Source organism: Sinocyclocheilus anshuiensis, unplaced genomic scaffold (assembly GCF_001515605.1).
Source record: "Sinocyclocheilus anshuiensis isolate Anshui unplaced genomic scaffold, SAMN03320099.WGS_v1.1 scaffold447, whole genome shotgun sequence".
NCBI classification, from domain to species: domain Eukaryota; kingdom Metazoa; phylum Chordata; class Actinopteri; order Cypriniformes; family Cyprinidae; genus Sinocyclocheilus; species Sinocyclocheilus anshuiensis.
Genome location: NW_015552615.1, coordinates 2,644,758 through 2,660,368, shown reverse-complemented (window position 1 = coordinate 2,660,368; position 15,611 = coordinate 2,644,758). Strand labels below are relative to the sequence as shown.

Here is a 15,611-nt window from a genome sequence, read left to right as displayed (position 1 = left end):
ATTAGATATTAGATATATATTCAAAAATATTCGTTTTATATAACGTAAATATGCAAATAATTATTTATTGTTGCAAAATAAATATAATAAATGACTGGCTAACTGCACATTATCCCTTTCTTTAAACCACTTTAAAAACCAGACTGATAAAACATAATAACTTTAATTTAATCATCTAAATAATTTCACTGACATACATTTGTCATCATTTTTCATTTGCAGTACTTTAAAACCCCTGAAACATGGGCTGATTTTAAAAAAGTGGTGGCCAAATGGTGGTTTGTGTGTCATTTAATATAACACAACGGGGCAGATCTTTTCCATAGCAAACCCTTTCTGGTACACGATGAACATTAACAGCCTCCAAAAGGGAACACTCAATTATTCAAGAGCATGTCTGGAAAAATAACACATGTAAAACAATACTTTAAGAACCATGGCAATTAGACAGCCAATGGTGTACCAAATGCTTGACATTCAGATGAAGTGAAAATGCTGATTCATTGAGGGCTGGACATGACAGGTTCATTTGCCTGACTATGAGATGATTCACTGATGCTTCACATCAGAACAAACATCCAACAATCAATGACTTTTTTCTGCCAATCTGCCATTAAGAGAGTAATGAAGGGATTTCACTTACAAGAAAAGCAGTATGCCAGTATTGGCCATAGCGTAGGCCAATCCCAATATCCCACTGCCCATAATGGCATTGCCCAAATTGAAGACTGACATGCCAAAAGAGGTCTTCCCCTCAAACTAAGAGAGGAAATGAAACTGATGAGCAACTAAAACAACAGCTGACCGAGAACATCAACACAGTCAAATATCATCAGTTTCTATCTGTGATATGCTTTCGGTTGAAAGTTCACGGTAAATGCTGCACATACTTACATCAGTGAAACGTGGCTTCTTTCCCTCGCCGTTGGGCAGGAACTCAATGTTCTCAGCAAGTGTGCTGTCAGGATCATCAAACCTGTTGGACGGACGCCAGTCGACATTTAATTGACAATGACCTTGCAAGCTGCATCGATTCATTTGCTCTAACTGCAACTAGTAGTCATTGGTTTCCTGTTATTGACGTACCTGCCGTGATGGGTACCGTTTCTGGGGGTTGATAGAGAGTGTGAGAAGGTCCATCATCGAGCAGGAGTGAAAAAGAGGGTAAACATGCACTTAGACAAGTCAACACACCATGCCAGTAGATAAAAGTGATTTGAGGAGCATACAAAAGAAAGACCTCAGTACAGAAGCACAGAGACACAGTGAAACTGATTGCAGGGAAAACGCAATGCTAATAATCAAGGAGCAAGACCAGCTGAGAACCACTGTTTAAAGTGGCCTGGTTCTTCATGCAGGTGGTACAAGACAAAGCAAACACTTCCCGTTATGTAGACACACATGCAACTAACTTATCTTACGGCACATATCTATGAAGTTTTTACAGATAAATTTGAATATTTAAAAGTGCTTACTGTTCTTCCTCCATTATAGTCTTCATCGGCATGCACATTTCCTGTCCCAGGTCATGACCTTTCCCATTGGGCAGGATACTCATTTCTGATCTGGCAGGTTCCATGGTGGAAGTAGTCGATATCCCACGTGTGAGTTGTCTGATACCAAGTTGCTGAAAAAGATCAAAATTTGAAACTATATGAATATTAACTACAGTATATGCATTAATTGTAAAGACCTATAATTTGTCTTATATGTTCAGGGCTGTTATTGTTAAATAAAAACTAAAGCTTTTAAATAAAACTAAAGTTTTATTTTAATATCATTGAGATATCATATTTTTAATTAGTTTTCATTTGTATATTTTGTTTTCGCTTAAATTTTAGATTTATAATTTTTGTTGTGTTTTTGTCATTTTTATTAGTATGTCATATAGTTTCTATTATTTATTTTATTAGTTTTCATTTTAGTTTTAGTTATTTTCTGCATCAAGTTAAACTAAATGAAAATCAGAAATGTTGCTTTGACAGCTAGCTTTTTTTGTGAAATGAAACATAGAAATGTTGCCTTGGAGACTTAATGACATTAAAAATGTTGAAGTAGTTAAATCACTAAAACTGAAATAAAAATAATTTAAAGCTAGATATTTAAAACTAACAAAAATTACACAAACAGCAAAATTACTCAAATTTAAGCTAAAATTAAAATTAAACCTGAAAATATATATATATAAAAAATAAATGTAATATTAATAATATAACACTCAAAAAAGTTCTTTTACATATACTATGATACTGAATGATTAACATATTCATGTGCTAGGTATTAGCTTTATACTTCTTAAAGAGTACCATGGTATAGGTGTAAAACAAATAAAATTTAAAAAAATCATGCTATTGTCATGTTACATGTCCAAAAACAGTCTATGCTTAACGCCATCCATGTTAATAAATTATGCCAAATATTATCTCTTCTCATTTCTGATTAATCTTCAAAACAATGCATTGTGCGCCACCTGTCAGTAATGCACAAATTCACTTGAGAAATCATCTCAATTCAGTCACATCACTACCACTAGGCTCAAAGTCCCATTTATAAACCGGTACATTTAAAGGTATAATATGTAAGTTTTCGCCACTAGAGGTCGCATTTTCAAAACAATAACAAAGGCGAAGTTTGATGATGCTATGAAGGAGGATGTTCACGCTCACGGATGAGGTAATGAAATAATTTTTTTATTACCTACCTTCCATAGTTATTCAAACAGCAAATAAATTTTACAGAGAATGCAAGCAAAGAACATTAAAGACATTAAGGTAATTAATGAATGCACCAATGAATTCGCGTGAGAGCTGAATTCAGTCAGCGAGCGCCATGCACTGAACAAAAACTCATCTGAACGCTTCTGATTGGCCATTGCATTCATAAGCTCAACAGACTCGTGTGTGATTGGTTATAATACGCAACACTGTAAAAACACATAAAAAATCATGGCGCAACACTGAGCAGATCTAAATTTAATGCTGCGGTCAACACCTTTCATTCATTTGCATTTTATTCGCGACTAGTTTAACTGTACAGCAGCATTTGTGTCTGTGTGTTGCCATAGTTTCTACAAGCGGAAACTGAGGATATGCGAATAACATAAATATGGAATAACATAAATACACAACTGCATAAAATATATAACACTGTGCAAGTAGTTTTTGGATATTTTATTACGAAAATCTTACATATTGTACCTTTAAGGCACTGCGCTCATCTAAAGAAATGTCAACAAAAAATTCACCAGGATTATTCAATGATTTAGTTATAGCCTTTTGCCAGTTTCCCCCGAGTCCTAATTTCCATTTATGCACGCTATTAAGCCGTCAGTTTATAATGTCAACAATGAGGCATGGCCCACCAGGGTGTCATTTTAGGCCAGCAGATGTTCTCGCTCTTCAGCGAAGAGTCTGTTCATGTTCCCTGGAAAGATGGAGGCTCAATAACATTAACAGCATTACTGTTTATTTTATGATTGAGGTTTTAGTCCACTGAACTCTGGAAGCTGCAGGAGAATGTGTAAAACAGTAGGGCCATTGAGATGCCCAGCTGTCATGATATATTTAACACAGACAACACAACAACTCACAACAACAACCGTCTGCGAGGGAAGCCAGAAGCTCTCGTGAAGAACTATACGAGTGTGTTCGTTTACGGCCTGATAATTGAGGAAATGTCTTGAGTCCAGTCCATTTCCAAATGAGACTGATGCAGACTTGAGATTATATTCCAGCACTATTAAAATGTAATACTACTAGCAACATAATGAGTCAAAGCAGCAAGGAAACTTTTTAAAAATATTCTGTGCCTGATTAGAATGAAATCATACGATGGTGATTTATGTGATCATTAAACATCCCAACTGTTAATACTGGTTAAGATTTCAAATAAATGCTGCTCTTTTGACCTTTCTAATCCTGAAAAAATATGTTTTTTTTCATCGATAATATTAATAAATTTTTCTTGAGCAGAAAATCAGCATATTAGAATGATTTCTGAAGGATCATGTGACACTGAAGACTGGAGTAATGATGCTGAATATTCAGCATTGCATCCCCAGAATAAATTACATTTTAAAATATATTCAAATAGAAAATGTCTATTTTTAACTGTAATAATATTTTACAATATTACAGTTTTTACTGTATTTTTTAATCAAATAAATGCAGCCTTGATGAGCAGAAGAGACTTTTTATTAAAAACATTAAACCCACATTTCTTGTTTTGAAGTTTTTTATCAATATAATATAAATTATTTATATTATAAAATCTACATCATAAAATATATAACAAATGCATAAAAATGTATTTTTATTTCATAAACAATTGAGTGCATATATGTTTGTGTGTGTTACTAAAAATTCAAAAGATCACATCTTTAAAAATGATATTAAAATTAAAATATATTATAGATACACATTTTAAACATTTTATATAATATGATATATATATATATATACTGTATATATATGAACTGATTTTATATATAATCAGAAAATCTAAAATATCACATTTAAAAATAGTTTCTTATTATTTTAGCATTAAATAAAAAATAAAAAAAACATTACATTCAATTAAAAACCCAGATAAAATGTGGATAATGTACAGTCCCAAAACAGACCTTTCCAAATAAACCCCCGATCACCCTCAACTCAATGTACATGTTATCCTCACTGAGGTATATTCAGTTATGCCTATATTTGAATAATCAGCATCATCAACAGGATAATGTGACAAGCTTTTGATCAGGCACTACAAACAGCAGCTCCTCTTTGGGGTCCAGAGGGGGTTTGAATTCTGGCAGGAGCTTGAATTTCACATGACGATGATATGTGAGGGTATGAGAGGCATGGAGTCCCGAGGCTGCCTGCGATACACGTTTTTGGCAGCCCTGACGCTGCTAAATGTCGAGTTGACCAGTAAAGAAAACCGGATGCAGCCAAGGTCATTAAAGACGTCTATTTGAGCTGATAAATTTAGCAACTCGTGAGGCACTTTGAGGTGGAATACAGGTCAACTAGTCTTTCTGCAGACACAGGAAGGTCAGTAGACGGTCAGAAAAAGAGCATGTAAGAGTGCATTATAATAATAATTAGCAACATGCAGTAACAAAGTGACCAGAAGGCAATCATAGGGTTAATCTACCATGACTAACTACTTGTGAGATGAGCGAAATACGATAACTCGGGTGTAAAGCTCATCTGTCACGATAAGTTGTATCATCCCTCACAGCTGTTTCCTACAATGCACTGTCCTTGATGACCATTCAACAATGTGCTGCTGCCTTATCAACATTCACAATAATACAGACGTCACGCTGACCAACACCTCAAACTAGAGTCAAGAAACAGAACCAGATGAGCTCCAGCCTCTATACTAGACAAATTTTAAGTCTCCTTTACAAATATCTCATGCACAACGAGTACACAGTCGTCTATGACTTTTGTAAAGTCTCTGTTTTATGAGGGTTCTGGAGTCAAGGAGAGATGGATTTAATATAAACTGACTTTATTATTATTTGTTCCTCTAGTCTAATGCTTTTTCCCACACCAGCAGCGCTAATGTTATGGGTCTGGATCTTTACTCTCCTGGTTTGTTTGTTCCATGTTGCTTCAAAACATCTCAGCTCTTGATGCCAATAGACCATGTTTAGATGTTTCCTATTGAACAGCAGAGCAAATATGACTCATCTCAAACCATTCTGGTCCCATAGGCATCATCATGATTTTTCCCAGAGGAGTTTCTGGAATTTATGATAAGGAATGTATAAGAAAGAATGTATTTTTATAATAACTATAAACAAAAATGTTGCTTACATTCTTTTCCATGAATGTTCCACTGTTCAATACAAGTGTGGTCTTATATTTTTATACTTTTTATTTATATTATAAAATCTACATAGTAAAATATATAACAAATGCATATAAATGTTTTTTTATTTCATAAACATTTGAGTGCATATATGTTTGTGTGTGTGTGTGTTACTAAAAATTCAAAAGATCACATCTTTAAAAATTATATCAAAATTAAAATATATTATAGATACACATTTTAAACATATTTTATATAATATGATATTTATATATGAACTGATTTTATATATAATCAGAAAATCTAAAATATCAAATTTAAATAAAAGATTAAAATTATATGTACAAACATATTAAATATATTTTATTTTTTTTATTATATATAATTTGCATAAATATTATCATATAATATGATTTACATATGAGCATGTAAGAGTGCATTATAATAATAATTAGCAACATGCAGTAACAAAGTGACCAGAAGGCAATCATAGGGTTAATCTACCATGACTAACTACTTGTGAGATGAGCGAAATACGATAACTCGGGTGTAAAGCTCATCTGTCACGATAAGTTGTATCATCCCTCACAGCTGTTTCCTACAATGCACTGTCCTTGATGACCATTCAACAATGTGCTGCTGCCTTATCAACATTCACAATAATACAGACGTCACGCTGACCAACACCTCAAACTAGAGTCAAGAAACAGAACCAGATGAGCTCCAGCCTCTATACTAGACAAATTTTAAGTCTCCTTTACAAATATCTCATGCACAACGAGTACACAGTCGTCTATGACTTTTGTAAAGTCTCTGTTTTATGAGGGTTCTGGAGTCAAGGAGAGATGGATTTAATATAAACTGACTTTATTATTATTTGTTCCTCTAGTCTAATGCTTTTTCCCACACCAGCAGCGCTAATGTTATGGGTCTGGATCTTTACTCTCCTGGTTTGTTTGTTCCATGTTGCTTCAAAACATCTCAGCTCTTGATGCCAATAGACCATGTTTAGATGTTTCCTATTGAACAGCAGAGCAAATATGACTCATCTCAAACCATTCTGGTCCCATAGGCATCATCATGATTTTTCCCAGAGGAGTTTCTGGAATTTATGATAAGGAATGTATAAGAAAGAATGTATTTTTATAATAACTATAAACAAAAATGTTGCTTACATTCTTTTCCATGAATGTTCCACTGTTCAATACAAGTGTGGTCTTATATTTTTATACTTTTTATTTATATTATAAAATCTACATAGTAAAATATATAACAAATGCATATAAATGTTTTTTTATTTCATAAACATTTGAGTGCATATATGTTTGTGTGTGTGTGTGTTACTAAAAATTCAAAAGATCACATCTTTAAAAATTATATCAAAATTAAAATATATTATAGATACACATTTTAAACATATTTTATATAATCTGATATTTATATATGAACTGATTTTATATATAATCAGAAAATCTAAAATATCAAATTTAAATAAAAGATTAAAATTATATGTACAAACATATTAAATATATTTTATTTTTTTTATTATATATAATTTGCATAAATATTATCATATAATATGATTTACATATATATGAATTGATTTTATAATGTAAAAGATCAAATCTTTTATGTAAAATCATATTTTTAAAAACATTATATACATACACATTGTATATAACTATTTTATAGATTTTATTTTATATAATAAAATATATAAATAATATATATAAATCGTATAACAACTTTTGGACCAGTGGGGAAAAAAAATTACTTAATCTCTGAATTCACGATATTGAAAAAAATTTCACATTACTACCCAGGAACACTATTGAGAGCATCAAATGTGTGATTAGCAAAATCATGCTGTGAGGCATATATTTTACAGGCATCTATATTTCACAGAACATTAGTTTTACATTATTTCATCCCGTCTCGAATTCTCTGACCTGGACCGACAACAAAACTTCCACACCTGGTTCCCATTGACGATTGACAGTCACCTTAAGTGTGTGTGCATGCAGGACGAAGATAACAGGTTTTACCCATTTAAAATGCTTAACTAGTTGTGCATGGTTGAGTAACAAGTGTGGCTGTCAACATCTGCAGACAGTGACGTCACAGGATTGAATTTTGATTGAATTTAATTAGGCAGGTTGAACTGTTTGGCAAACAGTGAATCACATATAATTGGCACTCTGAGACTAAGTGCCTCCTTCCGTCAGCTTCCAATTAATAAATGAGGGTGTCTGTACCTTTAAATTGGTCCTAAACTAAAGTAGCTCAACATTCAAGGACGAATGTTTCACACAGCACAATATTGCTCTTTTAAAGTCGCTACAAATCACAGCTCTTGCTTTCAAAACATAATAAAAAAAGCAATCTAAAGCAAATGGCAGCTTTGCAGTGCAGCACACCTACAATAGCAGACAGCAAACATTCATTCTTCTCTTTATGAGCAAGCCCGAAGTTCAAGCGTCAATTTGAGCGTCAAAAGGCCACCTGCCCACCGTTTTACATTAAAGCCCCAGAGGCTCCTGGGGGTAAACTGGGGTTCAACACTTTCACAACCAGCGCTCTTCAAACTAAGTCCTGCTAGCCCTGGTGTTAACCATACGAGGCACTTAACTAAACCCCTTACAAATGAATACTGTGGTAGCTTTACTGACACTAAATGATACCATATGCACATACTACATTATTCACTCCAATATAATTCACAGAACACCATTCTAGTACCACGTTTGACCTGTTTGAGGTCAGAAGGACCTGCCCTGTGCAATGATTGCTCTTTACCAAACTGCCAGCTTAGGTTTATTTTACAGATAAAAATCAGTGATGTTCTTACTCTGTCTGTATTATGTTTGTTTTTAATAGTTATGTAATCAGTTTAAGTGATCTATGCTTTCAAGTCCTTCTGGGAAGTACTTTGGTTGGAGCAAGAGGTACCATTTCTACAAAAAATTCAGTGAGATTTTTTAACTCTACATCTACAAAATGCTAAATAAAGAATGTGTGTATATGTTTTTTTATGTTTTTATTCAGTTAATAAAGGTTCTGTAAATTTAATTTTTATATATTTCATTGTAACTTTGCAAACCTATGGTATTTTTGTACATGCAACTTAAACAGCTCACATGATTATTTTATAAGGCGGTGATTTCTTCTCAATTTGTACAATGTGAATGATATGGAAAATGGAAAATTTTTAGAAGAAAAAAAAAATTTTAAAGGTCCCCTGAAATGCTTAGAAACATGCAGCGTTACTCTATGTGTTGACGTCATTTTAACTGAAACAGGAAGACAGGGCGGGACATATCAAGCAGCCCCGCCCCTTTTTAAAATAGCCAATAGCGTTCGTTTATATCACAGCTTGGGCTAGAGCCGTTCAGAGCCGTTGAGCTCCGTAAAGCCGCATTTGACAGGGTATGCCAGCCACAATCTCATCCATATTGCTATAAAATATAGCATTCTATGTAGAATTCGAAATGCTCTGATACATTTTGTGGTCTGTGCCGACTCGCGCATGTGATCCGCTCCGTGCTATCATGTCTCTGGACCGGAGCAGAGTGTGTGTGCGGTGGTTAGCGTGACACAGAGTGAAACCAGACTTCTTTTTTTCCTCAATGAAAATCATATTTACACTGTTTGAATCATTCCCTGTCCCCTATATAGTGCACTACGTGCCATTCACTGTACAGAAAATACTAATTCTGTGGACTCGGATTCTAGAGAGCATTTGATTGGACAGAAAGTTTGATGAGAAGCTGAAGTACGATGTGACGTCAAAAAAATCGTTGAGCCGTTTTGTCGGAAGTGAGGAACTGCAAGCTTTGAATGCTTATATCTTCTAAATGCGAATTTTGTCACTGTTTTGGAGCACACTGCCTTATAGATAACCTTAAGACTAACATATTGATACTAACACCCAAAAAAACTTTAATTTTGATTTCATGGGGACTTTAAGCATGAATATCCACCCCTGAATGTATAACCATCAGTGCAGATCGTACAAAAATGTGCAAACAAGATTGTAAGATTTCATATCAATTAGCCACTGATTTGTATGCTCTGAGTGTGATTTGAGTGTGTTGTTTTTTTCTCTTTAAATATCTTGTTTCACTTGAGAAGACAACACATTATTTTAAAGTAAAATGTCTTACAAATTCAACTGGCTACAGTTGTGATATATGGTGGGAACCACTAGTATGGAATGAGGATAAAAATAAACACCAAAAATGTTCACGTGATCAGTCTTGTGACTCAAAAGCACAAATATAAATGTCACATGGCAAAGTCAAGCTCAAGTTTACAGAGCGAATAATAGCAATCTAAACGAACTCCAAGATCTCACTCAAATCAGACATGACTGCCGTCCTACGAAATCATATGGTCATTGCTCATATGTGGCCTTGGACTCTGTCAGCACCAGCCCAGGAGCTCTGACCTCACTGGATGCAAATGTTTACATTCAGAACAAAGTTTGAGGAAGGGATACGATTGGTCAGGCACACTGAGCTGATGTAACACATTTGTCTCTAGAAAATTCTGGGATACACTTGTTTACTCACGGTCATTGATTGTAAAGGTTTCCCAATGAAGTTCACTGAAAAACAGATGTTTGCCTCATTGCACAGTCACACCTCTTTAGATATTGGCCACTATGTAAACTATCGATTGATCGTTACTGTCCATTCACTTTCAAAGTGCGTCATACTGTATTGCCCCATCCATTACAACATGGCATGAAATCAAAATCTGAGTTTTAGTCTGCCTGTGTAATTCCTCAGCAAACTAATGTTGGGATACATCCAAATCTTTCTTTTTTTCTAGTTTTATTGAGTACCTTATGCTGATTTCCCACTTTCTCCATCACCTCTGACCCCTCGTTCCCTGACTGCTGACCATAAGGTCCAGAGAACCCAGAGATTCAGAGCTGACAAGCAGCATTACAGGCCATCTGGCATGCCAATATTCAGTACACTGCCACAAGAATAAAGAATTCAGATATATGCAAGATATATATACTAGTTGAACTAAAACCCAAGTAGGCTCTCTTAAACTCAGCTAGAAGACAAACCCCATTTGGAAAGGAAGCTGAAAGATAGACCTCTTGCTAAGACATCCTGTTAAAATAAGAAGAAGGTACATGCAGCTGATATGGCATATGAAATACAAGTGCTGGAAAATATAAGCTACTTCTGAAGATTTACGCATCTCATTTTAACATTTATAAATAGAACTGCCCTTAATTATTAGCACTGTTGTCAGTCCTGAAACAGATCATTAATCTTCTAATGATCTGTTTAGCCACTTCATGGCCCCTGAGGACAAGAACATGCACCTTAAAATTAATGTGCCATAATGAAGACAGAAATACAATAAATTACTTTAAAAAAACTAAAATAAATGAATAATAATATGCTTATATTTTTATTATTTATAATATTATTCATGAATATTATTGCCAAACTACTAACATTTATTTATTTATTTTGTTTATTTCAGCTTTTTAATTAACTTTACCTTTTTAATAAATGTTTTTTACTCCTAAGCCATGAAAAAAATATATAATGAACAAAAATAAATGAATAAATAAATAAATAACTTTAAAGCATGTTCATCATAGAAGAGGGGTATTCAAATCATTGCATGTATGAACTGCATTTTTTATATATTTCTGAATAACATAAAAAAAATAGTAAAAAACAGTAAAGTAACATATCTGGTCAAAAAATGCACGTGACGTCACTGACTCGCATACAAAGTAAATAAAAAAGCTATAGATATATTTCACACACACACACACACATATATATGTGTGTGTGTGTGTGTGTGTGTGTGTGTGTGTGTGTGTGTGTGTGAAATATATCTATAGCTTTTTTATTTACTTTGTGAGTGATATGTTACTCAGAATATACAGGCTATATATAGGCCTACATATAACTTATATGTATAATACGGTCCAGCTCTCTAAGACCATCACAAAGAAAAGGGTATAAGGGTATAACGGTATTTTTTGCGTCAACAATAACTGATATATTCAGAACGAGTCCATTTTCCCCATAAATTATATTTAACTCAAGTATTTTGTTTCACTCATTTTCGTTTCTGATCTTATTAATTATGCATCTTCTCTTAAAAGTACTTAAAAGACGAACAGATCACACTTTGCCAATAAACATGTATTACTTACCGGTTAGTGAGCTACAGGATTCAAAGATCTTCACGACTAAAATGAGAAATGCTGCTCTTGCTTTAAGTTTCCAGTGTTTCGGCTGCTTTATGTTCCTGTAGGTCTTCTCCTCGTGTGGTTTGATCACAATAGAGACAAAGCGCGTCTCTCACTGCTTTGAAAAATGAAGTGAATTAGTGAAGGGCTGTATGGATGAGTAGTGGGGGTTGTTTAGGTCCCGCCTTCTGTGGGTCTCGTCCAATGGCAGCCGACGAGACCCTTCAGTGGCCCCGCCTACTTCTTCCAAGAGCTCCAGAAGAAGACATGTATTGATAACCTGTTGGAAAAAACTATTATAAACGAAAACTGTGCACACTCAAATACAAAAATTATACATATATATTGGTAAGCATAATTAATCCCTTCATTTAATATTATCATTTAATAGTTTGTTTATTTATTTATTTTAAATGGTTTCCTCCACCTGTCTAAGAGCAAATATATTACAGATGATCTTATTCTAGCTTTATTGGATTCTTCGAGGACTTTCATTTAAACATAAACATAAAAAAATTTAAAAAAAACATAACAAAATAAAATATATTTCTAAAATAAAATTATTTCTAAAATAACAAAAATGCATACCTTTTAAATAAATGAAATTAATAAAAAATAATTTAAATAATTAAAATTAAGTTGAATTACTGTTTTTATTAAAACTGTCATTTTTAGTTATTAAACAGCACAGCATTCAGTCCGGACCCTAAAGTATATTTCTACTGAGTCTTCAGAGCTGATAATTACTGCCAACGTGCCCCTATAAAGGCACAGATCCCTCGCCTGTGTGTCTGTGAACAAGTTTCCATTTTCACATTAGATAGGGATGAGCCGTTTAACAATGCAGTGAAAGAGCTGCTGGCGTTCAACAGATGTCTAGTGTGCCGTTGTCTCCATTAGGGTTAAATATAGTGGTGGAAGTGTGTGTGTATACGTGAGTGTGTGGGGTTAGCAGAGGTTACATGGATAAAGCTCACCACTGCAGCTGTTCACCAACACTCCGGCTATTTGTGCCATAGAATGCCGCCTGAATTTAGCAGAGCATGAACGTCACGGGAGAGAAACCATTGGCTGTTTGCTGAATCCACATATGCACAGGTCAATAAACATTACTGACCTGTTAATTCATAAAGATTATTTATTGTCTGTGATATAAACATGATACTTTTTGAATTGTGCACAACTTGCCATCAGTGTTGTTGTTAAACTAATACTAAAACATTTTTAATTGTTAATTGACATTAAGCTGAATTGAAATAAAAATAGAAAATGAACATTTTAAACTAAACAAAACATTTGTTAATGTTAAGCTTAAGTACAAAAATTACTAAGTGAAATTAAATTTAAAGCAAAAAAAGTTTTACATTTAAAAAAAAAATATATATATGTATATATAAAGCTATAATAAATGTGTCAAATTCACATGACAAAATTACCAAAACCTAAACTAAAATGAAAGTATAAAAATAAAAGCTTTAAATATGAATAACAAGCCACACATTTTGGTGCCATTCATATCTTACAGTGTGGTTATCATTAACTAAACCTAAAACTAAAACTATTAAAACATTTTGTTAATTGAAATAAAACTGAAATAAAACAAATGAAAAATATTTTTAAGAACCAAAATATTTTTAAAAAATCACATAAAATTACTACAAATTAAACTAAAATGAAATATAAAAATAGTGCAAATGCAAAATATTGCTAAACATATATAATAATGTCTTTCACACGGAAGTTTAATAGGGATAGATGATTGTTCAAATCTTTAAGCCTGAAGAATAGTACTATTAGCATGTTGACAATAACACTCAATCAAGTTCCGTCCCTCTGATGAGACGGTTGCCATGCCAGTTCATTAGATTCTCCTTGGTTTTCTTCACTCTTTCTGCTAATGAAAGACTGCAGCTGCCTTTCCATCGCAGAAAACAACACACTGCTTCTGCATATATGTGTGAGTCCCAGTGAGCGGTAAATTAGCATCTGCCAGCGCTGTCAAAACCACTGTACAGTTCCGCTCAACCAGACTAATTACTTTAATGAAATGTTTCCGTGGAGCATTTGCTCGTAATCTAAAGGGGAAACGTGCCCTCCTGACTCTCCCTGACCAGAAGAAATCATTCAGCTCTTTGATGTGACTGAACAATCTTCAAATGTTGTTGCATTGTTTGGATTCTTTCCTTATTGTGCAGGCAGGCAATTTATGAATGCATTCATTTACAACACATCTTACATTTATTGAAACTGTTAAAGATAAGCACTCCACAGAATAGAACCCATAAGATACTGTACATACAGTGCTGGGTAGTAAGTGATTATATGTAATCTGGATTCCATGGAATTACCAGACTACAGTCACTTTTTATTTGATTACATTATTACACATTATTCACATGGTCACACGACATGCGGGTAAATAGGTACAATATCTATTTTTTTTCATTTTGATTGTTGTCATTGTAAAAAGATTTATTTTAATTTTACATTTTTATGATTTAATTAATTATTAGCCTTTTATTAAACTCACGAACCCCAAGCTTTGATAATAACAGTGAATGGAATATATTTTCATTCACTTTGTATTTTTTATATAAATATGGTACAATATTATCCTATTTAAATCAATGTGATAAACGAGTTAGGTCAAAAGTAATCTAAAAGTAATCAAAAAGTAGTCTAATTATATTACATGAAATATGTAATATAATGGATTATGTTACTAACTAGTTTTTGTCCTGTAAATTGTCCTGTAAATTTCTAGTATTTTTTTTCCCCCCAAAAGTAGAAATTCTTCTATTTTGGCTCTCAGCTAACAATCAGTGTTGCAGAGAGCGTTCTGATTGTTTAATTTAATTCAACTATCAATTCAAATATAATTAATCAATGAACTTTAGTAAAACTAAATACAAAATGTCCTTCTTGAAATAATTATTATGATGAACAAATAGCTCAGTCACTGTTTAACATGATGATGGTTTAAGATGATCCAGGCAGATGTTCTTGAGTTACGGTCAATTTATTGCAACATCTGATATGTCATTGGTGACATCCACAAATGTTTACTTAATACTGGTACATTTGTGCTGTTTTGAATCATGATTTGATGTCAACACACTGGTTTTCTGTGATGCAACACATTGATTGTTTTTCTTAGTCAAAAGCGGGCCTTATGTAAAATCCAGTCAGCACAGTAAAGCTGCAGGACACCTAATAGTTCTTCATATGAAAGCTGTCAGGTTCAGCAGGTTCACGTGTGCTGATCTGAGTGATCTCCGGAGGAACACGTCTGCCTAATATCAGGAGATTTGTGAGTGAACAAATGCATCAAATCCTGTCTGAATGCAGTGTCATGTTGTCCTTCGCCTGCCCTTTCCAGCTGCCTCGCTGAGCGTAACCATGGAGATGTAATGTTAGGGGACTGGTTTATTTTAATGGCAAAGCAGTCATTGATTTTGGTGAAGCTCCTAACCACATTATCAGAGACACCACTGTCTATCACCATCTCTATCTCTCTCTCTATCTATCTATCTCTCTCTCTCTCTCTCTCTCTATCTATCTATCTATC

General features: G+C 33.6%; 2 protein-coding genes across 3 annotated transcripts in view; both read right to left on the bottom strand.

The window, feature by feature from the left end:
* Positions 1–12,175, bottom strand: part of slc38a3b (solute carrier family 38 member 3b) — a 31,370-nt gene extending 19,195 nt beyond the window's left edge. The window contains exons 1-5 of one of the 2 annotated variants that reach the window (XM_016457243.1): positions 12,008–12,175; positions 1,476–1,627; positions 1,087–1,107; positions 895–976; positions 644–759 (exon numbers count right to left, since the gene is read on the bottom strand). In XM_016457243.1, the coding sequence (XP_016312729.1) occupies positions 644–759; positions 895–976; positions 1,087–1,107; positions 1,476–1,579 (323 nt within the window). In that variant the 5' untranslated portion in view covers positions 1,580–1,627; positions 12,008–12,175. Of the gene's footprint in view, positions 1–643; positions 760–894; positions 977–1,086; positions 1,108–1,475; positions 1,628–12,007 lie in introns of those variants that run through there. The other variant, XM_016457244.1, reaches the window with a different exon arrangement.
* Positions 12,176–12,272: 97 nt separating this feature from the next.
* The window catches only part of LOC107666004 (protein rolling stone-like), a 15,048-nt gene continuing 11,709 nt past the window's right edge, over positions 12,273–15,611 (bottom strand). The window contains exon 6 of the mRNA XM_016457095.1: positions 12,273–12,323. The gene's annotated coding sequence lies outside the window, so the exon portion shown is untranslated. The remainder of the gene's footprint in view (positions 12,324–15,611) is intronic.